The sequence below is a fragment of the Trachypithecus francoisi genome, unplaced genomic scaffold (assembly GCF_009764315.1).
Source record: "Trachypithecus francoisi isolate TF-2019V2 unplaced genomic scaffold, Tfra_2.0 Lachesis_group9, whole genome shotgun sequence".
Classification (NCBI taxonomy): domain Eukaryota; kingdom Metazoa; phylum Chordata; class Mammalia; order Primates; family Cercopithecidae; genus Trachypithecus; species Trachypithecus francoisi.
Window position 1 is genome coordinate 35,398,656 of NW_022681474.1, and position 22,227 is coordinate 35,420,882.

General features: G+C 48.1%; 1 protein-coding gene and 1 long non-coding RNA gene across 4 annotated transcripts in view; one reads left to right on the forward strand and one right to left on the reverse strand.

Annotated features, from left to right (window-relative positions):
• Window positions 1-16,566: 16,566 nt before the first annotated feature.
• Window positions 16,567-22,227, forward strand: part of UNC5B (unc-5 netrin receptor B) — a 90,565-nt gene continuing 84,904 nt past the window's right edge. For 2 of the 3 annotated variants that reach the window (XM_033208620.1, XM_033208621.1), the window contains exon 1: window positions 16,568-17,108. In XM_033208620.1, the coding sequence (XP_033064511.1) occupies window positions 17,030-17,108 (79 nt within the window). In that variant the 5' untranslated portion in view covers window positions 16,568-17,029. Of the gene's footprint in view, window positions 17,109-22,227 lie in introns of all 3 variants that reach the window. The other variant, XM_033208622.1, reaches the window with a different exon arrangement.
• LOC117082096 lies at window positions 21,168-22,187 on the reverse strand. The gene is made up of 2 exons (XR_004436452.1): window positions 21,903-22,187; window positions 21,168-21,541 (listed from the first exon to the last, which is right to left on the reverse strand). It is a non-coding gene; the product is annotated as an uncharacterized LOC117082096 (long non-coding RNA).

Sequence of the window (22,227 nt, forward strand, 5' to 3'; positions counted from 1 at the left end):
AGCTGGACAGGAAAACTGCAACAGCTTGCACACAGCATGCAGTTTACATCACATTTTCACTTAACACCTTCCCCTTAACAGCCTCCACCTGATAACCTTCATTTAACCCAAAACTCAGGGCCTTAATCTCCCGTGTGGCCACGGGACAGGTCAGGGGCTCAGATGTTCCTCATAGACAAGGAACCAATCTCCTGGTTGGCCACCTTGGGATCCCCTAGCTCGGAACACACATTCAGGTGCATCTGCCATACAGGGTCATTCTAAGGGTATGCTTGTTATTGCTGTCAGGGGTGTTTACCCTACAGCCCGGTGCTGTGCTAGTCACATCACAGTGCTTGGCTCATTTCCTCCTCACAGCAACCCCACCAGGCAGGCATCACCCTCATTTCCCACATGGGAAACTGAGGCTGGGACAAGCTGTGTCTTGTTGAAAGTCACACAACTGTCAAATAGAGGAGTTTGGATCCCAGTCCAAGCAGTCTGACTCCATAGCCTCTTAGTTTCACCACCTTGCCTTTGAGAGAGAGACAGAATGAATGAATAAATCACAGGGTGCTAGGCATGCTTCTAGGACTTGAATTCAAAAGGAAGCCAAAAGATCATCTGAAACTGCAGCCAAACACTTTCCCAGTTGACATAACAAGATCAAAAAGCTGCTCATGGCCCTTGAGGTTGGTTAAGCATAGGTGAACTCAGTCCAATTAAAACTGAAGCCCAGAACAAATCAACTCAACCCAAGAAGAATCTGGTTGATCTGCCCCTCACCCTAACCACCTGATATAGTTAGGCTCTGTGTCTCCACCCAAATCACGTCTTGAATTATAATCCCCATAAATCCTCACATGTCAAGGGAGAGACCAGGTGGAGATCATTTAATCATGGGGGCGGTTCCCCCATGCTGCTCTCATGATAGTGAGTTTGCACAAGAGCTGATGGTTTTATAAGGGGGCTCTTCCTTCCCCCTTCACTTGGCATTGCTCCTTCCTGCCTGCCTTGTGAAGAAAGTGTCTGTCTTCCCCTTTATCTTCTGCCGTGATTGTAAGTTTTCTGAAGCCTCCCCAGCCATGCCAAACTGTGAGTCAGTTAAACCTCTTTCCTTTATAAATACCCAGTCTCAGGCAGTTCTTTATAGCAGTATGAAAACAGACTAAAATATCACCTAACAGAAAAATGCTTATGTGCTATGAAAGAAACAAGCAAATAAAGGAAAAATTATTTTTTATAGACTATATTCAAATAAAGTTTTTAAAAGTATTCGTATATATGAGGAAGTAGGAAAATACGTAGTGGTGTGCTGGAGCCAGTTCTGTTCACAAAAGCCAATTGTGCATATCTTTCTTAATTGCCTGTTCTGTCATGCTATATTGTGCTGGCAGCCTGAACTCGGCTATACTGAGAATATTTATACAATGATAATTGGCAAATGCTACAAATCAGGGCTGCTGCATTGTTGCCTTGCTGCTGCTGCCTCTTCAGAGAGCTGATTGTTAAACGTTTATAACATACCAATGAAAATATGACCTATAATCAAGAGAAAAAACAGTCACTAGAAGCAGATCAACAGCCTAGTTATTTAAGCAGAAAGGGACTTTAAAGTAGCTATTATAAATATTTTAGGGAATGTACAGAAAAATATGGGCACAAAGGGTGAAGAGATGGAGTTTTTCAGAAGAGAAATAGTAATTCTAAAGTGAACTAAGTGGACATAATAAAAAATTTTATTATCTGAAATAAAGAATTCATTTATGGTCTTAGACACTACAGAAGAAAGGATGAGTGAAACTTGAAGCTAGATCAATGCCAATTATGCAAACAAAAGCAGATAAAAATAATTGAAAAATAATAAATGGAGCATCAGTAACCTGTGGATTAATATTAAACTATCCAATGTGTACAGTATTTGGAGTCCCAGAAGGAAAGGATAATGTGGCAGAAAAAAACATATTTGAAGAAATAATGTTGCGTGAAGAGAAATACTAACTTATAGATCTAAGATGTTCAGTGAACCCTAAGCAGGATAAGTCAAAAACAGACAAAACATCCTAGGCATATCATAGTCAACTTGATTTAAAAAAAAAAAAAAAATGAAGAGCATGGTGGTTTTATAACGTATCTGCAAATTATTTGATACCTATCCTTTCAAGAGCTGATGCCTAATTTGTCCCCCATGAGTGTAGGTCTAACTTAGTGACTTCCTTCTGGTAAAGTGGGTGGTAAAAGAGACTGTGTAAGTTAAGACAAGGTCACAAAAGGTGCTGTGGCTGCCTCTGTGCTCACCCTTAGATTACTCACTCTAGGGGAAGTCAGATGTCATATAGTGAAGAGACTCAAGCAGACCCATGGAGAGGTCCACATAGTGAAAGAAAACAGTGAGGGTTCTTGCCAACAATTAGCAAAGAACTAATGCTGCCTCCTGCCAATGGTGTTTTGAGTGAGCCATCTAGAGGTGGATCCTCCAATCTCAATTCAACCTAGATGATGGTAGTTTCAGCCAACATCTAGATTACAGTCTCATGAAAGATCCCAAGCAAGTACCGTGAAACTAAGCTGCTCCTAAATTCCTAACCCACAGATACTATAAAATAGTTGTTTAATTTGTAAACCACTAAGTTTGGGGGATGATTTGTTACATAACAATAGATACCTAATGCAAAGAGAAAACATGAAAGCAAATAGGGGAAAATGACACATTATATTCAGAGGAACAACAGTAAGAAATAACATTACTTCCAAAAAGAAACAATGCAAACTAGAAGATAATGAAATAAGATTTTTACCACGGTTTAAAAAAAACAAAAACCTGTCAACTTACAATTCTATATGCAGCAAAGGTAGGCTTTAAAAATAACATCAAAATGAAGCATTTTTCTGATAAGTAGAATATGAAAGAATTTATTGCCATTATAGTCACATTAAAAGACATGATAGAGGATGCTCTTCAGACTAATGGGAAATTACGGCTGAAGGAAACATCTATGGAAAGGAATGAAGATAGCTATAACTATAAAATACTCTTCTTTTTAAATAAATTGAGAAATTTGTAAATTCTGTAAATTTGTAATTTTTTTTTTTTTTTTTTCAGACAGAGTCTTGTACTATAGCCCAGGCTGGAGTGCAGTGGTGCGATCTCACTCACTGCTACCTCTGCCTCCTGGGTCCCGGTTTAAGCAATTCTCCTGCCTCAGCCTCCGGAGTAGCTGGAATTACAGGCACGTGTCACCATGCCCAGCTAACTTTTGTATTTTTAGCAGAGATGGGGTTTCACCATGTTGGCCAGGCAGGTCTTGAACTCCTGACCTCGTAATCCACCCACCACAGCCTCCCAAAATGCTAGGATTACAGGCGTGAGCCACTGCGCCTGGCCTTGTAAATTTGTAAATTTCTAATCAGAGAAAATAAATTCTGCTTTTAGGCAAGATGCAGTAACGGGCTGCATATACCCTCCCACGTGAAACAGTAACAAAAAATGACAAAATATATGAAATATGCTTTTTAAGACACTGGGCATCAAAAAGTGAAGAACAGTGATTCCTGAGATATGGGAACAAATGAGGGAGACCTATGATTGCCCCAGCATACTGTTTGAGTTTCCAGGGTACTGGGGTAAGGGGGTTTCAGGTAGACCCTGGTAGATACCCTGAGTTGAGGAGATAGAGATGAGAGTCCAGGGAGACTGAGGCATCTACAGTTTGCAAGACAGAGCACTAAAGAGGAGAAGATGGCACAGAGGAGAGACTCGAGAGATCTGCAGAGATCACCCGTAGACTACCCAGCAGGGTACTGAACAGCAAGGAACAACTCAAGATGATTCAAGGGAACAGTGTCTAAAACCCACACAGGGCTGGGAACAGTGCCTGCTTCCACCAGCCAGACTGGAAAATCTCACAGTTATAGGACATTGGGTAAAGCACTGAGAAGGGTCTTACCCTAGTGACAGGAAATAACTAGCTCTCAACTAAACACTGCTGGTTCTGTCTAAAAACATCTTAAAAGCAAGACCTGAGTAACTTTCCAAGTAACTTAATTGTGTCCCAAAACAAAGTTCAAGAATATTTATAGAAATACAAAAATTTTCAGCACCCTAAAAGGATAATTCATAATGTCTGCTAGACAATCAAATTACCATGCTGAAGAGAAGTGGGAAATATGATTTATGGAGTAATCAGTTAATAAAAAATTTACCATTTCTTATATTGTTAAACAGTTCTTATAAATATATTCTGTTTGTTAAAAAATCAGAGACATTAAAGACATTAAAAAGACCCAAATTGAACTTGGAGAGATGAAGATGAAAAGTACACAGTAGCACCCACTTCTTCACAGTTTTAATGGCCACAGTTTCAGTTACTTGGAGTCCAAAAATATTAAATGAAAAATTCCAGGCCGGGTGCGATGGCTCATGCCTGTAATCCTAGCACTTTGGGAGGCCAAGGCAGGCGGATCATGAGGTCAGGAGATAGACACCACAGTGAAAACCCGTCTCTACTAAAAATACAAAAAATTAGCTGGGTGTGATAGTGGGTGCCTGTAATCCCAGTAATCCCAGCCACTCGGGAGGCTGAGGCAGGAGATTGGCATGAACCCGGGAGGCAGAGTTTGCGGTGAGCTGAGATCACGCCACTGCACTCCAGCCTGGGTGACAGAGCGAGACTCCGTCTCAAAAAAAAAAAAAAATCCAGACTGGGCACGGTGGCTCACGCCTGTAATCCCAGAGCTTTGGGAGGCCAAGCGGGGAGGATCACTGGAGATCAGGAGACAGACCAGCCTGACCAACGTTGCAAAACCTCATCTCTACTAAAAATACAAAAATTAACTGGGCATAGTGGCACACACCTGTAATCCCAGCTACTAGGGAGGCTGAGGCAGGAGAATTGCTTGAACCCAGGAGGCAGAGGTTGCAATGAGCTGATATTGCACTATTGTACTCCAGCCTGGGAGACTGAGCAAGACTCTGTCTCAAAAAAGAAAAAAATTCCAGGAATAAACGAGCAGCAAGTTTTAAATTGCACACATGCCTTTCCAAGTAGTGTAATGAAATCTCAGTCGTCCACTTGTCCAGCATACCCATCCTATATATGTGACAAACCCATTACTAACTTCATAGCCATATTGGTTATCAGATCCACTGTACTGCATTGAAGTGCATAGGTTTAAGCAGCCCTTCTCTGACTTAATAATGGCCCCAAGACACAGGAGCAGTGATGCTGGCATGTTGTTATCATTGTTCCATCTTATTATTTGTTGTTGTTAATGTCTTACTGTCCCTAGTTTATAAATTAAACTATTGTAGATATGTATCTTTAGGAAAAAACATAGTACATTTGTCTCTTGGTATTCTCAGAGGATTGGTTCCAGGACACCCCCCTCCCCAGCCCCCATGGATACCAAAATCTATTGTTGCTCAAGTCCCTTCTATAAAATGGCATAGTATTTGCATACATAGACTAAAAATAAAATCCTGAATCCCCTACCAACTGAATGGACGCCCTCTTGCCCAAGGGGACCCCAGGAAAGCCTTAAAAACAGTTCCTGGAAATGACAGGAGGTCAGACACCCCTCACTATATCTCCTCCCTTTTAGAGTTTAGACACAACAACTGACCACCATTGATATTAAAACAGAGACTGTAAGACTGACAGAACAGACTGTTTGTGGCAATAAGATAACAAATTATAAACAGGACCTCAGGCCATGCCAAGCAAGGGTTAAGTTGCATACCCCCTACACTTAAAGGAGAAGCTATGTTCTAACTGCCACAAGGCTTTTCTTTCTAGCAGCTAAACAAGCACTGGCCTGGAGATAAGCAAGATTAACAGAATTTGTAGCTCCATCAGATGCTGGGTAGCTGACCCCAGCCCCTGTTCCACCATAGCTATAGCTTTGATTGGACAAGAGGCGATTCCAATAACCTTCTCCTGATTACGGAGACCACTCACCGTGGACTGGTTCTGGCCGAGTTACAGAGGCCGTGTGTTGAGTGCCTTTGTGCCCCTGCCTCCCTTTTGACTTACAGGGCCTTATTGTAATACATTTAAATATGAAGGCTCCACCCTAAGGTGAACATGGGTTGTATGTTATATGCATGTTTGTTCTATATGCCTGCATTCAGGACTACCTTCATGAATATTTATAATTTCCCCTGTAACCTGTTGCATATGTATATTTAGCCAACCCTTTCTGCACAAAGTTGCTACCCCAACCCCTCCTCCTTGGAAGGGCCTGGCTCTGGTCTTTGCCTGAGGCTATGCATTCCAGCCTGCAGGATGGCCACCTTGCAGGCTGTAACTTTTACAGGAAAAAAAAGTCATCTTTTCTACATTTATGGATCTCATGATTTTTAAAGTTAACACATACAATATATGCACATCCTCCCATACACTTTAAACATCTCTATTATTTATAATATCTAATACAATGTACATGCTATGTAGTTAGACTGTAGTTTTAAAATGTGTAGTTTTTTATTGTAATTTTCTATTACTTTTTAAAAGAAAATGCTTTTGATCTGCAGATGGTTAAATCCATGGATAAGGGCCGGGCGCGGTGGCTCAAGCCTGTAATCCCAGCACTTTGGGAGGCCGAGACGGGCGGATCACGAGGTCAGGAGATCGAGACCATCCTGGCTAATACGGTGAAACCCCGTCTCTACTAAAAAAATACAAAAAACTAGCCGGGCGACGAGGCGGGCGCCTGTAGTCCCAGCTACTCGGGAGGCTGAGACAGGAGAATGGCGTGAACCCGGGAGGTGGAGCTTGCAGTGAGCTGAGATCCGGCCACTGCACTCCAGCCTGGGCGACAGAGTGAGACTCCGTCTCAAAAAAAAAAAAAAAAAAAAAAAAAAAATCCATGGATAAGGAACCCACAGATACAGGGGGCCAACTATATATAGAGGGCTTGATACTACCCAATTTCAGGTATCCACTGGGGGCCATGGAATACATCTCCAGTAGATAAGGTAGGACTACGGTACATATTATCTGTTTCCATTTATGTGACGTTTTGGAATTAGCAAAACTCATCTATGATGTTAGAAATCAGAATAGTGGCTGCCTCTGCAGGATGATGATTACCTGGGATGGAGCTCAAGGGAATTTTCTGAGATGATGGAAATGATCCTATCTTGGTTAGGATTATGGTTACTAGATGTCTTTACTTGTCAAATTTCATAGAATTTTACACTTTAGGCCGCTCATGGTGGCTCACACCTGTAATCCCAGCACTTTGGGAGGCCGAGGCGGATGGATCACAAGGTCAGGAGATCGAGACCATCCTGGCTAACATGGTGAAACCCTGTCTCTACTAAAAATACAAAAAAATTAGCCGGGCATGGTGGCGGGCACCTGTAGTACCAGCTACTCAGGAGGCTGAGGCAGGAGAATGGCGTGAACCTGGGAGGCAGAGCTTGCAGTGAACCGAGATCGCACCACTGCACTCCAGCCTGGGTGACAGAGCGGGAAAAAAAAAAGAATTTTACACTTTAGACCTGTGTATTTCATTGTATATAGATCACACCTCACTCAACTTTTTAAAAAAAGAGGAAGCACAGAGCAGGAACATGGGTATGCTGGTTCTTTAACTTTCCTGTCCTTGACCTTCTCTACCACTGGGTTCCCCTCATTCCAACAGTCAACACTCCCCAGCCAGCACCAGCCTAGGTCCTGTTTCCTACATGTCCTTGGGTGACAATGTTCTGGGCAACAACCATAGAATTTTTCACAGCTTTCTCAATTTGGAGCAGAAGTTGTCACTTGTTTAAAAATAACTCAACATACAACTTACAAAATTAATTTAAAGAAAACAAAAATTTCTTGAAAAGTTTCACCATATTAAGAGAGAACTCGTATCTCTGCAAACACACATGGTAGTCCTCCGACTTAACCTGGAGTCTACATTCCTAGGCCCTAGTGGATGCCTGAAACCTTGGATAGTCCCAAACACTATTATATACTGCTGTTTCCTATACATACACACCTATGATGACGTTTAGTTTATAAATTAGGCACAGTAAGAGATGAATAATAATAATGAATAATAGAGCAATTATACCAATTAGCCAGCATTGCTACTCTTGTATTTTGGGGCTATTATTATGTCTAATAACAGTTACTTGAACACAAGCATTAAGATATCACCACAGTGGATCTGATAACGGAGATGGCTACAAGTTACTAACAGGCAGGTAAGGTAGACAATGTCCATATACTAGGCAAATGGATGATTCATGTCCCAGGTGGGACAGAGTGGGATGGCATGAAATTTCATCACTCTACTCAGAAAGTCGTAGTTTAAGACTTTGAAAGCCAGGTGCGGTGGCTCATGCCTGTAATCCCAGCACTGTGGGAGGTTGAGGCAGAAGCATTGCTTGAGTCTAGGAGCTCGAGACCAGCTTGGGCAACATGGTGAAACCATGTCACTACAAAAAAATGTGAAAATTGCCAGGTGTGGTGGCATATGCCTTGGTCTCAGCTACTCAGGAGGCTTAGCTGAGATGGGAGGATCACTTGAGCCCAGGAGGTCGAAGCTGCAGTAAGCCTTGTTCATGCAACTGCATTCCAGCCTGGGTGACAGAGCGAGACCCTATCTCAAAAGCAAAAGACATGAATTGTTTGTTTCTGGAATTTTCCATTTAATATTTTTGGACTTCAGCTGACTGTGGGTATGTGAAACCTTGGATAAGAGGGGACTTCTGCACATAGTGACAGCTTTGAGTCCTGCTTACACGATGCCAGCAATGATGAAGAGTCATCAGGAACAGAAGATCTAGAAGAAACTAATAAAAAGCTAGCCAGATCCAACTTTTAGTCCAGAAGAAATCGATTTGATAACAAAAGAGTTGAACAAAGAGAAATCTAAATATTCCAAACCAGAGGTTGGGTGCTGAAATTTCAAGAAGGATGGGATATCTGACAAGCGGCACTCCCCATACGGCCATTCATCAAGGAGTCAGAAGTCAACAGAAAAGAGTGTTTCACCTATCTCTCCTCCCACACAGGCACACACTCCACTTTGCTATAGGGTTTCTTTCCTCTGCCTCTTCCCTCAATAAAGATCTTTATAGCCAATGTATCCAGGAGGGCAGTTCACAGCACAGGGACCTCCTCTTCCTCCTGGTCTTTCAGAAAGCATCTGTGAATCACCTTCAGCATACTTGTCACTGGAAGAAATCTTTGGCATTTATCCTGAAAATACTAGTGAATTATCTTCAGTGCTGACTCAGCTTTCAAAAGAGCCTGCTACCGAAAATCCAGAACCACAACAAGAAATGTCGGAATTTTGTCTGTCTTCCAAATTTATTTTTAATTATCTCTCATTTTTAGTTTAAGGAAGTGCTGTACCTTCAGTGATTACACTTCTGCCTAAATGAAAGCTTCACGGTATTATAATTCTTGAGCTAGTGTTTTGTAAATAAAGCTGATTTACGTATTAATCCCATTGAGTGAATTATTTATCTTGTACTCTCTGGATAGTATAAATATTGTGTTTAATTTGATTAATGGTCCATGACACATGAACAATGCTGGAAGTATCACATGCACAATGCTGAAATTGAACATATTTGAAATGGCAAAAGACATTTTTATATGTCAAAAGGTATATCACTGTAGTTTTAAGACAAATGTGAAGTGGCCTGATGTTTTTATTAGACAAAGTAACTTGATGTTTACCTGAACACATTTAAATTGGAATGTTTAAAACAATAGAGAGTGAGAAAGTTTAATAGGACTATCTCGTTATTTTAAGCCCTGTTAGACTATATGTAGCCTCTCCCCTTCCTTATCCCCCTAGACAGATAACTCCCTATCCATAAGTCCAGGCAGAACCTAGCGAAGGTTGGTAATGTGGACTAATTATAAGAATGTGCGTTTAAAATCTCAGGGTCAGTACTTACCAGCTGACCTTAGACAAGTCATTTTCCCTTTTGGAGCTGTGGTTTCCTTTGTCATGGGCCATGATTAACACCAACCTCTAGGAACAATTGAGATGATCAGCCAGAAATCACATCATTAAAAGAACTACACACAGGATTTAGAGAGGCAGCGTCTTGTGTTTGTTTAACATATAGGCTTAGAAGCCACTGCCTAGGTTTGACTCTGGCCTCAGTTTCTAGCTAAGCAGGGAAACCAAGTCTATTTTCACATTTTTAAAAGGGATGGACAAAGGGATGATTTCATCACTCAAAGTCACAGAATTTAAGACTTATGAATTGTTTTGTTTGTTGGAATTTTTCATTTAACATTTTTGGACTTCAGTTGACTGTGGATAACTGAAACCATGGAAAGCGAAACCGCAGATAAGGGTGGGGAACTTCTGTACATACTAACAGCTTCAAGTCCTGCCTAAAAGATACCAGCAATAATAACTTTTTTAAAGGAGACAATCATAACATCTCCTCATGGGTAATCATGGAGAACGAAGGAGCTAATTCAGACGGAGCTCTTGGCGGGTATCTGACTTGCTACAGTTGCCCAGTGTGATGGTTAATATTAGGTGCCAACTTGATTGGATTGAGGGATGCCTAGAAGACTAACATAGCATTGTTTCTGGGGATGTCTGTGAGGGTGCTGCCAGAGGAGATTAACATTTGATACAGTGGACTGGGAGAGAAAGGCCCACTCTTGATGTGGGTGAGCACCATCCAATCAGCTGCCAGTGCGGCCAAAACAAAGCAGGAAGAAGGAGGTGGGTTAACCTTGTTTGCTGGGTCTTCTAGCTTCCTTCTTTTTCCCCTGTGCTGGATGCTTCTCTCTGCTCCTGGTGTCCTTGGACATCAGACTCCAGATTCTTCAGTCTTTGGACTGTGGGACTTGCACCAGTGGCTTGCCGGGGGCTCTCAGGCCTTTGACCACAGACTGAAGTCTGCACCATCTGCTACCCTGGTTTTGAGGCTTTCAGACTCAGACTGAGCCACTACCAGCTTCTCCCTTCCCCAGCTTGCAGACAGCCTATCGTGGGACTTCGTCTTGTGAGCATGTGAGCCTATTCTCCCTAAATACAAACATATATCCTACGGATTCTGTCCCTCCGGAGAACCCTAATACACCCAGCATACATTAGCATGCTTATTTCTTAAGATATTGACCACTCCTGTAGCATCAGTCAGTCCTATGTTCACTGCTATGTGCTGGGAAGTCCACAGGGAACTTGAACTCACCAAGTGCAAACCCAAATCCACCATCCTCTCTCCAGCCCAGCCATCCTCCTCCTTTCATCACATCTCCCCTTGCAACCTCTGCCACTCTACCCAGCACCCCTCTCTTCCTCCATCCCTAAGTCCCCACCCGCCCTCAGACACCAAATCTGGGGAACTCTTTCTCCCTCTGCAGAGTCCACAGTTTCTGCCACCTGAATCCCTGGGCCAAGGCCTCATTGTTCCAGGACCATGCGGTGGCCACCTTGCTGACACCTGCTCAGTCTGCCCTGACACCCAGCCGCAAGGAGGCTCCCATGGCACAGCTCCAGTGTGGCCTCTCTCCAGCTCAGTCAGCACCCATGACTCCTGTTTCTTACAGAATCAACTCTCATCTCTAGCACAGCAGGTCTTGCCCTTGTGGAGAGATTTTTCCCTTCTTGGCCCTGTGGTGTGCTGTTTGAGGGGCAGGATGAGGATGTGGCCACCTCCTGACCGTACCGTCACATACCTGACTCTAGGCCTTTGCTCACGTGGTTTGCCCTCCCATGTTTAAGGTCTCCTTCTCACTCCTAGGTCTAGCTTCCAGCATCCCCCATTCAGGGCACTGAGCCCCCCACAACCCCCATTGCCACCCCGCCGCCTGGCAATGCCAGGGCATGCTAGCCACAGCCTGCTGCATGTGCCAGCTCTGGCTCAGCCTGCTTTTTCTCCGCCCCCTAAAGCATAAGCAGGACTGGATATGTAATCTCCAGGGCCCAGTGTAAAGTGGAAATCAGGGTTCCTTGTTCCAAATTAACAATTATGAAATGCATAAATCCTAATTGACAGACATTCTACAAAACACCCAACGAATAATCCTCAAAACTGTCAAGGTCATCAAAAACAAGGAAAGACGGAGAAACTGTTACAGCCAAGAGGAGCCTGAGGAGTCACAATGACTGTATGCCATGTGGGATCCTGAATGGGATCCTGGAACAGAAAACAGAAGGACATTAGGTAAAAACTAGGGAGATCTGAATGAACTTTAGCACATAATAATGTATCAATGGTTCATTAATTGTAGTAAAGGTACCATGCTAATATAAGATGTTAATAATTAAGGAGACTGGTTGAGGGGCATATGGGAACTTTCTCTACTATATTTGCAATTTTTCTGTAAAATTAAAACTTCTAAAATGAAAAGATGGCCTTTTAAAAATTCACAATAAAAGAATTTTGAGAAGGTGACAGCAGAGGCAATAAATATAACTTATTTATTCATTAATGTCCAAGATAGAATCGAGATTTGAATCCAGATCTGCCTGAGCCCAAGGCTTTTGTGGCTAACTGCTTACACTGCCTGAAGAGCGGTGAGAAGACCTAGGAGGGGTTGGTGGAAAGACTGGGGAAGCTGGATGGAAGAAGAAGGTTGTCACAGTACTTAATAGAGGTTAAGAGTCCAAGTTTAATGACCCAGGCCACATACAGTATGATTCCATTTATATGAAATGTCCAGAAAAGGAAAATTCATACAGAAAGTAGATTAGTGGGTGCCAGGGGCTGGGGGAGGGGAGAATGGGGTTAATGGTATGGGGTTTCTTTTGGAGGTGATAAAAATGTTCTCCAATTAGGTAGGGGTGATGGCTGCAAAGCACTGGGAATATACTAAAAACCACTGGATTGTGCACTTTAAAATGTTTAAAATGGTACTTTTTATGTATTTTTTTGAGACAGCATCACTCTGTCGCCCAGGCTGGAGTGCAGTGGCACAATCTCGGCTCACTGCAACCTCCGCCTTCTGGGTTCAAGTGATTCTCATGCCTCAGCCTCCCGAGTAGCTTGGATTACAGAGTGCGACACCATGCCCGGTTAGTTATTGTATTGCTAGTAGAGATGGGGTTTCCCCATGTTGGCCAGGCTGGTCTTGAACTCCTGACCTCAAGTGAGCCGCCCGCCTCCGCCTCCCAAAATTCTGGGATTACAGGCGTGAGCCACCGCGCCCAGCCTAAGAGATTTAGAATCCTACCTGGCACACAGTAAGCACTCAACCTTAGCTCTGACAATATTATTACAAAGAGATGGTAAAGCATTAAGGACTTCAGGCTTAGGTGCTTCGCTTCTCCAGGGTCCAGGTTTTTGGGGTCCGTTCTGGACCGAACGACTCAGGGAAGACATCGTGAACTCATTCCCAAGCCTTCCCACTCAAGATCCTGCAAACGGAGTCGTCTGAGAGCCCCCTAACCTGACGACCCGGGGCAAGGACCCTGTGGGGCGGCGCCAGGTGGGATGGGGCCAAGGCAATCCTCCCACTGCCGGAGGAGGAAGACTGGCGGCCACGGGGAGGCGTAAGCGGCAGCGCGCCGCCTGGTGGCACCTTCGCGCACACGGTCCCGGCGGAGCGGGAGGTGTCAACCCCAAGCCGCCAGCTACTCCTGCCGGGAGCCCCTACAGCAGCTTTTAAATAGTAATTGTTATCAAATAGGGAGTTTTTATACAGTCAGATTATTGGCCTTATTATTCTTAATCCTGTGAGGTAGTCATTATTCCTGTTTTACAATTGAGGAAGCTGATGCTTGGAAAGTTTCAGTAACTGGCTTAAGATCCCCCAGCAGGTAAGAACAGCCCCCAGGTCTAGGGCCACAGCCGTCCAGATCCAGAACTCTTTCCTACACACTCCTGTGGTTTGAGAGAAGTGAGGGGAACCGGTGGAAGCATCTGCAGTCCCCACTAAGGGTCAGAACTGGCTCTGGGACTGATTTCAAAGGCGATCTATGCCACAAAGCCTGCTCCACTTCCAGCCTCAGAACCCCCAGACCCCAGGAAATGGAGAGGAGGGGAAGGTGGGTCTCACATAGCAACTCTGTAGGCCCTTTGACCATCAACCCCTTTTCCCCCAGCCTTATTAATGTACCCACTCAACCAACGTTGCTTGCATCCTGCTATGCCAGAAACTGTCTTCAGTGCTAGATGTATCGTGGGGAACAGGGAACACAGGGCCCCTGACTTCAAGCAACTCACTACCTCGTCCTCATGCTTAATCTTAGCAGGACGCCTTTGCTGTGAGGCCCATGGCACTGGGTTTGGGAACACCCTAGCAAATCTTAATCCTGCTATCTTAATGTGTCTCCCGTGGGCAGGGACCCTGCACATTCTTCACCCATCCCGGGGAAGTTATGGCTCAGGGGGAATCTGACTCCCTCTGAAGCCCCCTCCCTGGCCTGTGTTCTTGAGATGCCAGGGCTGGAGAGGAACTACATCTGCAACTGCTCAGCTGCAGGTGGCTGGAGAAGGGTCAGAGACTTGGTACAGGAGCAGGGGCACAGAGCAGTTACAGAGAGATTCCCAACATGCAAAGTCCCCTAGCCTGATGCTGGAGTCCTGGAGGGAGAGCAGGGCCCAGGACCTCCCATGAGTGTATTTCAAGAATTGAGAGAGTGGTTAGGCTGAGAAGGGAAGTGGGGCAGGGACTGGCAGGGACTTTTGCTTGCCCCCTATCCTCAGTCCCCCTTCTCTGCAGCCAGAAATTAAAGACATGAAACCTGATACTTGGACTAGAAAGGCCTGCTGGGTACACTTTACCACCTAAAAAGCAAAGTTCCAAGGACTGGAACTTTTTAGAAAAATCTCCAATACCCCACAGGCCTGAAGGAGAGAGAGAGAACATGCTGTGGTCTCGGCATGCTGCCCCTCTCTGCTGAGGTTCCTGCTGAGCCCTCCAGCATAGGCACAACCTTGACCATGTGCCTGCATCCAGGGGATGACAGATGTGGGTCTTGGTACAGGTGTGCCTGTATGTGTTTCCTGGCAGTAGTTAAGCATCTAAATATCTATTTGTCTTGGCAGTCATCTGCCTATTCATGTTTTTAGCTGTGTGCGCCTGTGTGTTTGCTTTTTTTAGGCATACATCTTTGGTATGTGGGTGCCTTTGGAGTGGGCTGCCTATTTGTAGGTGTGATGTTTCTGGAGGTGAAACATCGCACCTGTGTCTTTGTTGTATGTTTTCATGTGTGTACCTTTGCAGGTGTGTATGGGTGGGTAGGTGTGTGTGTGCATGTGTATTTGCAAGGTGGAGTTGTTTGGCTGTGCTGAGCTGTTGACTCTCATCCACTGCCCTTGCCTGGGCTGTCAAAGGCCAAGCTAAGCACCCTACCTTTGCCCCACCGCAACCTTTCTCAATTGACGGAAGTCTTTCCCCCAGGGAGTCCCGGTCCACCCATTGCCACCCTCCTGATGCTGGGTGCCCAGTTAGGGAGATGTGCTGATGGCATGCACGACCTCCCCCAGATACTCCAGACCCGGAAGGTGTTCGAGGGAGGCTCCCCCGTTTAGAGGGTTTCTTTCCAATCCCATCTCTCCTGTCCCCTTTGCTCAGTCACTCATTCACTCCAAGCAGTGTGATCTCTGGCAGGTGGCTTTACACCTCTGTGCAAAGTCCTTCATCTGTAAAATGGGATGTAAATGGCCCTTACTTCAGAGGGTTGTGAGAATTAACTGACATGATGCATACAGAGTGCTTAGCCCTGTGCCTGGCACAGGGAAGGTCTTTGCCTATGATCCCCTTATTCTGACCTCTCTGGGTTTCAATCCCAAGACACTGCCCATCCTTCAAACCTCACCTGTCCCCACGTGCTCCTCGGACCACCCTTGGCTGGTTAGGACTTTCCCCCTGGAATCAGACTGGCTGGGAGGGGAGAATCTTGGAAAGAGATTATTGATACTTGCACTGCAATTTCCACACAATTTTTAAAATTTAATTATATACCCCCTTATGAAATAATTATCCTTTTCCTCCATTTTACAGATGATGATGAAGGCAGCATCTGAATTGTTAAGTAACTTGTTCAAGGTCACACAGTAAGTAAGGGGCAGAGTCCAAGTTTACACTGAAGCAAAAATGGCTGTCCCACTGTCACGTAGGAGGCTGGTTTACAGCAACCCAGGATCAGAGTGCTGGAGGGTGTCCAGGGGTCTGGTAAACAGTTCTGCCGAAGATCATACAGACAAGCAGAGCCAGCCAGGACGATCTTAATCTATACCCAGCTTCACATTGCTGTAAGCCCCAGCGTAACCAGGACTTGGGTGTTCTCATTTTGGGAGCTTTTTTTGGAAAGATCCCCACATGTGGAAGGCAGAGCGCATACTACAGACAAGGGAGTCAAAAGTGAGAGTCCTACATTTAATCAGAGGAGAAAGCTGACATGGCCAAGCCAAATGAAGGCGCAAAGCCAGATTTCCTTAATTTGGGGAAGCGAAAATTGGGCCGCCTCCACGTCCAGTCATTCTCCAGCGGCCGGGTTTTTCAAAGCGCTGCGCCCGCCCAGTGTCTCGAGAGGAACCTCCTCCCGGGTACCCCAGCTCTGTCGCGGCCGCGCCCAGATGGCCGTCGGGTCCCCCCTCAAGGCCCCCCTGCCGGCTCCGCCCTCTGCCGGCCAGGCCCCGCCCGGCCCCTCGCGGTCCGGTCGGCTGGCGAACTCACTCCTAAGAGCGAGCGGCGGCGCTCAGCATTGTGGCAGGCGGCTGGGGCCGGCTAAGGCGCCGGAGCCGCAGGCAGCCGCGGGGCTCCGAGAGGCGCGCACAAGGGCTGGGACTGCGCGGCGCCGCCGCTGCGAGCGCCACTGAGCGGTCGCGCAACTTCGGAGCCAGAGCGCCGGAGCTAGGGGAGCGCTCGGAGACCCGGAGCCAGAGGGGTGCGCCGGAGCCTGGTTCAAGAGCGGTTCCCAGGCACCCACCGCGCTCCGAGTGCCAGGGGGCCCTCCGCGCAGCGTGGCTGCCGCTGCACCCACGGAAGGCACGGGCTGGCGCGGCCGGGCGCCGGGGAGGACGGCGAGGAGGAGGCGGCGGCGACGAAGACGGCGGCGGCGAGGCTGGGGCCAGGGAGACAGCCCCGGGGGAGAGGCGCCCGAACCGGGCCGCGGGAGCATGTGGGCCCGGAGCGGAGCTCGGGGCGCGCTGCTGCTGGCACTGCTGCTCTGCTGGGACCCGAGGCTGAGCCAAGCAGGTAGGAAGCGCCTGGGGGCGCGGGGCTAGGGGACCCTTGCGCCTCACTCTACCCTGAAGTTGAGGTGGTCTTTCGTCGCATCGATGCGCGCAGGGAAAGCGTCAAGGGCGCCCAAGTTAGAATGTAGATTTTACTGCCTCCCAAAGTGGGCAATGGCGCATCCACATAGCGGGAGGGGGGCGCAGGGAAGGGGGTTCACAGTAAACTGAAAGCTCCCTGCTCGCTCCTGAAAGGGATCCCTTCTTCTCCCTGGAAGGGGTGTCGGAGTCAGGGTCTGAGTCTCCGGGAGGATGCGCCTCTTGGGGACCCCCGGCTCTCCGCGTGCCTGGCGTCCGCCCCGAAAAAGAACTGTGGCTACATAAGCAAGGTGTGCGCTCGCTGCCTTACGCCGGTAACTTAACTAGTCTGGTCCCGGCTCGCCTAGGCTCTTACACGCTATAGGAACAGGAATCCGCAGACTAGAGGGAGAGAGCTAAAGACCTGCTGAACACAGGAAGGGCTCCGGCAGCCGGGGGAGTCTGGTTTGCAGGGCTCCTGACGCGGGGAGGGCTAAGTCCTGCACACATAGCTTTCTCCGAGATCACTGGGCCCGCAGGTCTGGATTTTTTTTTTTTTTTTTCTGAACGTTGGGGTGTGTGTGTGTGTGTTGGATGCGGGGGGGTTCCTAGGGATCCTGCGGAGTTTCCTTTTAAATGGGTCACTGACATTCTCGCTGTCCAGGGAACAGACTAGGTGCGCTCTCCTTGGTACAGCGCCCGCTCTGGACCCACCAAGATGACCTCAGCGGACTGGTGGGCTCCTGAAATAAAGTCCCTAACCCGCCTCTCTCGCTGTGGATGAATACGTTTCTCGCTCGTCCTGTAACTGGACCCGGCGTCGCTGGCTGGGCTGCGTTTCCCGGGGAGGCTGTGGACTGACTGGAGCCAGCCTCTCTCTGGTACCTGAACCCAAGCAAGTGGGCTGGCCACGGCCGCCGGGCGCTTCGGCTCCGGAGCCAGGTGGGGACGGGGACTCCTGCACGGAGTCCTCTCTGAGTTGAGGCTGAGAATGGAGCAGGAAAACTGGAGCAGAAAGTGGACGAGATGACGCAGCCCTCCCCACCTCCTACCTCCTGCTGCGATGTTGACATCCGCCCTTCCCCCCTCTATAGCCAAAGATTCCTCTTTCTGGAATTAGTGATTCCCACGGCCAGGAGTGAGGGCTTGGCTTTAGCACATTCCCCACTTTTTTTTTCTTTTTCCTGGTGCAAGTCCTGTGCAGTAGAGTTACAACACTCAACCATTTGATCCAAGTTAATTATGATTTGGGCAGAGTCTGGTATTTAAAGCAGTGTTTTGAAGTTGGAAGGTAATGATGGGGATGGGGGAAGGCAGGCTGCTAAATGTCCAACCTTGTTTTAAAGGGTGCAGTTAGACGTGGGAGGTGCTTGGTTGGGGTGTTGGTTTCTGGTTGGAGGGGGGTTGAGGAGATGATTGAAGGGTAGGATGAAGTCTCTGTAAATGGCACATGGGCTGGGTTGTGTCTTAGGAAGCTGCTTTTGTACCAGCAGGACAGTGGGATCAGGAATCAATACTTAGGCTACCAGGAATGAGGGGCTCCGGTAGGAGAAAGACAAGACTGGTTGGCCTATAGTTCTCTGGGTGGGTGGGCTTGGCCAGGAAGGCTGGGGGTGGCCTGTATTTCCTGCTTAACAAAGCATCCAGCCCCCACCTTCCCCAGAAGAAACCCCAGGCCCAGGGCTTTGATGGATTTGGGCACGAACGGTGCCCAGTCAGAAATGGCCTCTAATACCCGGCTTTGATTTCTCACCAGCGAGCAGAAGCGGTGTTGGAATTGTGCTCATTACTTAGCACAGCAGGAGCTGCCTGCCCACAAGCCTGGAGAGGGGCCAACTGGTGGGGTCTGCCTGCAGCCTTCTCGTTGCCCAGAATGTGTGGCCCTTAGGAACCTGCCTTCAGGAGGGAGAACATGTCCCTTCCTCCCACACAATCTTTTTTCTCTAATGCCACAGGCACAGAGCATCATTCTTTCAGAATGTTCTCTGGGTTTTTCCAGTGGATCTTTCACAAGCCCCATTTCACTGATGGGGAAAATCAAGGCCAGAGTGTTGGCTTTCTCCAAATCTTGCCTTCATTTGTCCACAGATTGAAGACTTGTGTGAAGGGCTCTTATCCAATAGCCAGGCTGATTCAAGCCCAGCAGACCCTCCCTCCCATTCTTATCCACCCACCCCTCTTCTCTGAGCCTCATAACAAACTGAGGCAGGCGAGGCTCTCCCTGCAGAGATGGATCTTTACTAGGGGTGTCCAAGCTGCCCTCAAGTGGCAGGCACCTCTCTCTCCTTTTCCCCACCCCGACTCCATCCCTGGTGAATATGGGAATGAGCTCCCTTTACAGCACTGAGAATTTTTTTAAGCTGTAAAGTCTGATGGTGGAGAAATCAAAACTGGAACCATAAAACCCCAGACCCTTAGAAGGTGATTCAGCAAGTGACTAGCCAGAAAAGGCCACTTCAAAAGCTCTGGTTGGCCCTGGAAATCTCCCACCCCACCTTTCAGTCCTTCCTGGAGCTTTTAATGAGCCTTTCCATGGCCTCTGGCTGGGATGGTTGAGAAGGAGTCGAGGTGTCAAGATAATACTTCTTTTTACGGTGCAATTAAAATCAGAGTTTTTGTAGTGTCTCTGCTTGGTGTGTGTGCGTGTGTGTGCTCGTGTGCACGCACTTGAGCACACACAATGGTAGCCTGTCCTTGTCTCCCTCTGCACTCACTGTAACAAACACCCATCTCACTTAAACAAATGGGAAATCAAGTGTCTTAATGGGTTTTCTCATTAAAATGAAAGTACCACTGCAGGGGAGCAATTCCTCCTGTAATCTCTCTCCCCCACCTCTCTCCCTTCCCCCACAAACAGGGAATTCTGTAGGGTAAAACAGTTCCCAAACTGTTGACACTTTGGTACAGGCCAAACTTGCCCAAGGTCACAGTGGGACTCACCGGTAGCACCAGGACTTGAACTGAGGCCTCACGACCTCAGTCTAGTGCTTCTAGCTCCTTCATTCCACCTGGACGGGAGACCCACCCTCATGGGTGTGGGCTTGAGCCTCTGAAATTGAGGCACCACTTAAGGCAGGCAGCTAAAGATAATATTGCTTCGATGGCTGCTTTAGACTGGAACTCATGGCAGGATGGAGGAAAGAGGTTGAGAGTTGGGAGTCTGGAGAGGTGTTCCAGGAGAGGGGAACAGGGCAGAGCCGAAGGTCTGCCACCAGGCAAGTGCCCAGAGGTGGCTGCCCCGACCCCCAGCAGTGGCCTCCTGAGCAACTGCCCTGACCTGGGGAAGGGAGACAGGTCCCAAGTCAAGCTTTCTTGGGCTGCATGGCCACATAAACATTAGCTTTTTAGAGCTCTGCACCCATTTGTAGAGTTGGGGACAGAATATGTCCTTTTAGTTATATTCAAAGCTTTGGGAGCCAGTGTCCTGTCCTCCCCCACCTCTCTTTGTTGTTGAGTTTCTCCTGGACCAAAGGTCTTGTGACCCTTTTCCTGGGTGTCAGGCTTAAGATGAGGCCTGCCTCCTACTCCTGATTCCCTGAGCCACGGAGGTTTTCTAAGGAGGTTTGTGGACTGCCTAAGACTTTGGGGATGGGCTAGGGGGAGGTGGATCCTTTCCATTCCAAGAGCTCTCAGACAAGGTTAGTGATTCTCAATAGACAGTGCTGGGAACCTCCCTCCCCCAGGGCCCACAGGCAGCAGGTCTTTTGACCCTCAGAGTTGGGGTTGGGTGGAAAGGAGACAGCTTGGAGGCCACTGCTGCCTTCAGGAAAGGGCAGAGGGGGCTGGGTCATAGGCTGGGACTTGGGGGTGGGAGCCTGGGCCCATGGAAACTGCTGCCTGGGCAGATGGCCCCCAGAGGGTAGGGAAGAGACAGCCGGCGCTCAGGCCAGAGCTGGCGCTTCTCTTGGCGTCCTCCTCCTTCTCCTCCTCACCAGTTTCCTAAACAGCTTCCACAAATAGAGTCATTAAAGCTGTGAAGGCAAAATGAAACCAAACAAGTGCGTTCTGTGCTTTTCTGTTTCTTATTTTTTAAGGAAATTAAAAATACCGTAATTAGAATAATACAAGGAGAGAGCACTTTCCGGAAGGCCTAAGGTATGGGCACTTCCCACCCACTGAGTTGGCTACAGAGGTTGGGGCTGGGGCACCACCTCCCGCCCCCTTAGGGTCTGCGATCCGCTGGGGGCGCCGCGGGCTCTTCCCCCGGCTCCATGCATCCGGGCGCTGGCCTCGGCCCCCGACTGGGAGTTGGGTGGCGCTCGATTGGAACTCCGGCCCGGAACCGCCGCAGCCGCTGCGCCCCAACTGGCAGACAAGCCCGGGCGGAGCGCGCTAAGCCACAGGTCCCCGCGGCGTTCCTCCTGGTCTTCGGGGATGCTAATGGCAGCGAAAATATTTGCCGAAGTGCCGGCATAAATCAGCCTCCTCCCCGCTTCCCCACCCCCACCCCTTTTGTTTCCTCTTCCTTCTCTTCAAAAGCGCTGGGCTGCTGGGAGCGCCCGAATTTACCTTTTCCAAGTAAGCGGCCTGATTAGCATCTCCGCCGCATGGGGGGCTAGATTCTTCCTTCTCCTGCGCCCCCCACCCCCAGTCCCCATCTCCACCTCCCTCCCCAGCCGAGCTAAATCGGTCCGCTGGAGCCCCGGGAGCTCTAACACCACCGCCTAGCGAGAGAGTGCGCGGAGCCGCCCTCCTTCTCACCTCCCAGAACAGGCTGCCCCCAGCGCTTGCAACTTACCCCTTCACGGCGCCGCACGGCTTGGCTCGCTTCTCCAAGAAGGCAGGCTTGTGGGTGTGAGAGTATGTATTAAGGAGTGTGTGGGGAGGTGAGAATGTGTATTAAGCAGGTGGGCGGAGGTGGGAGTTTGCAGTGGGAGGGGAGGGTGGGTGTGGTGTTGCATTGGGGTGTCAGGTGTGTGTGGGGGCGAGGCATGCACCGGGTGTGTGCCGGAGGATGGATGCGTGTTTGAGGAGGGTTGTGCCTTTTGTAATTCAGGATGTGTGGTGTATAGGCTGTGTGTGTGTTTGGGTATGTGGGGGGTGGGCAATGTCACATGGGCACA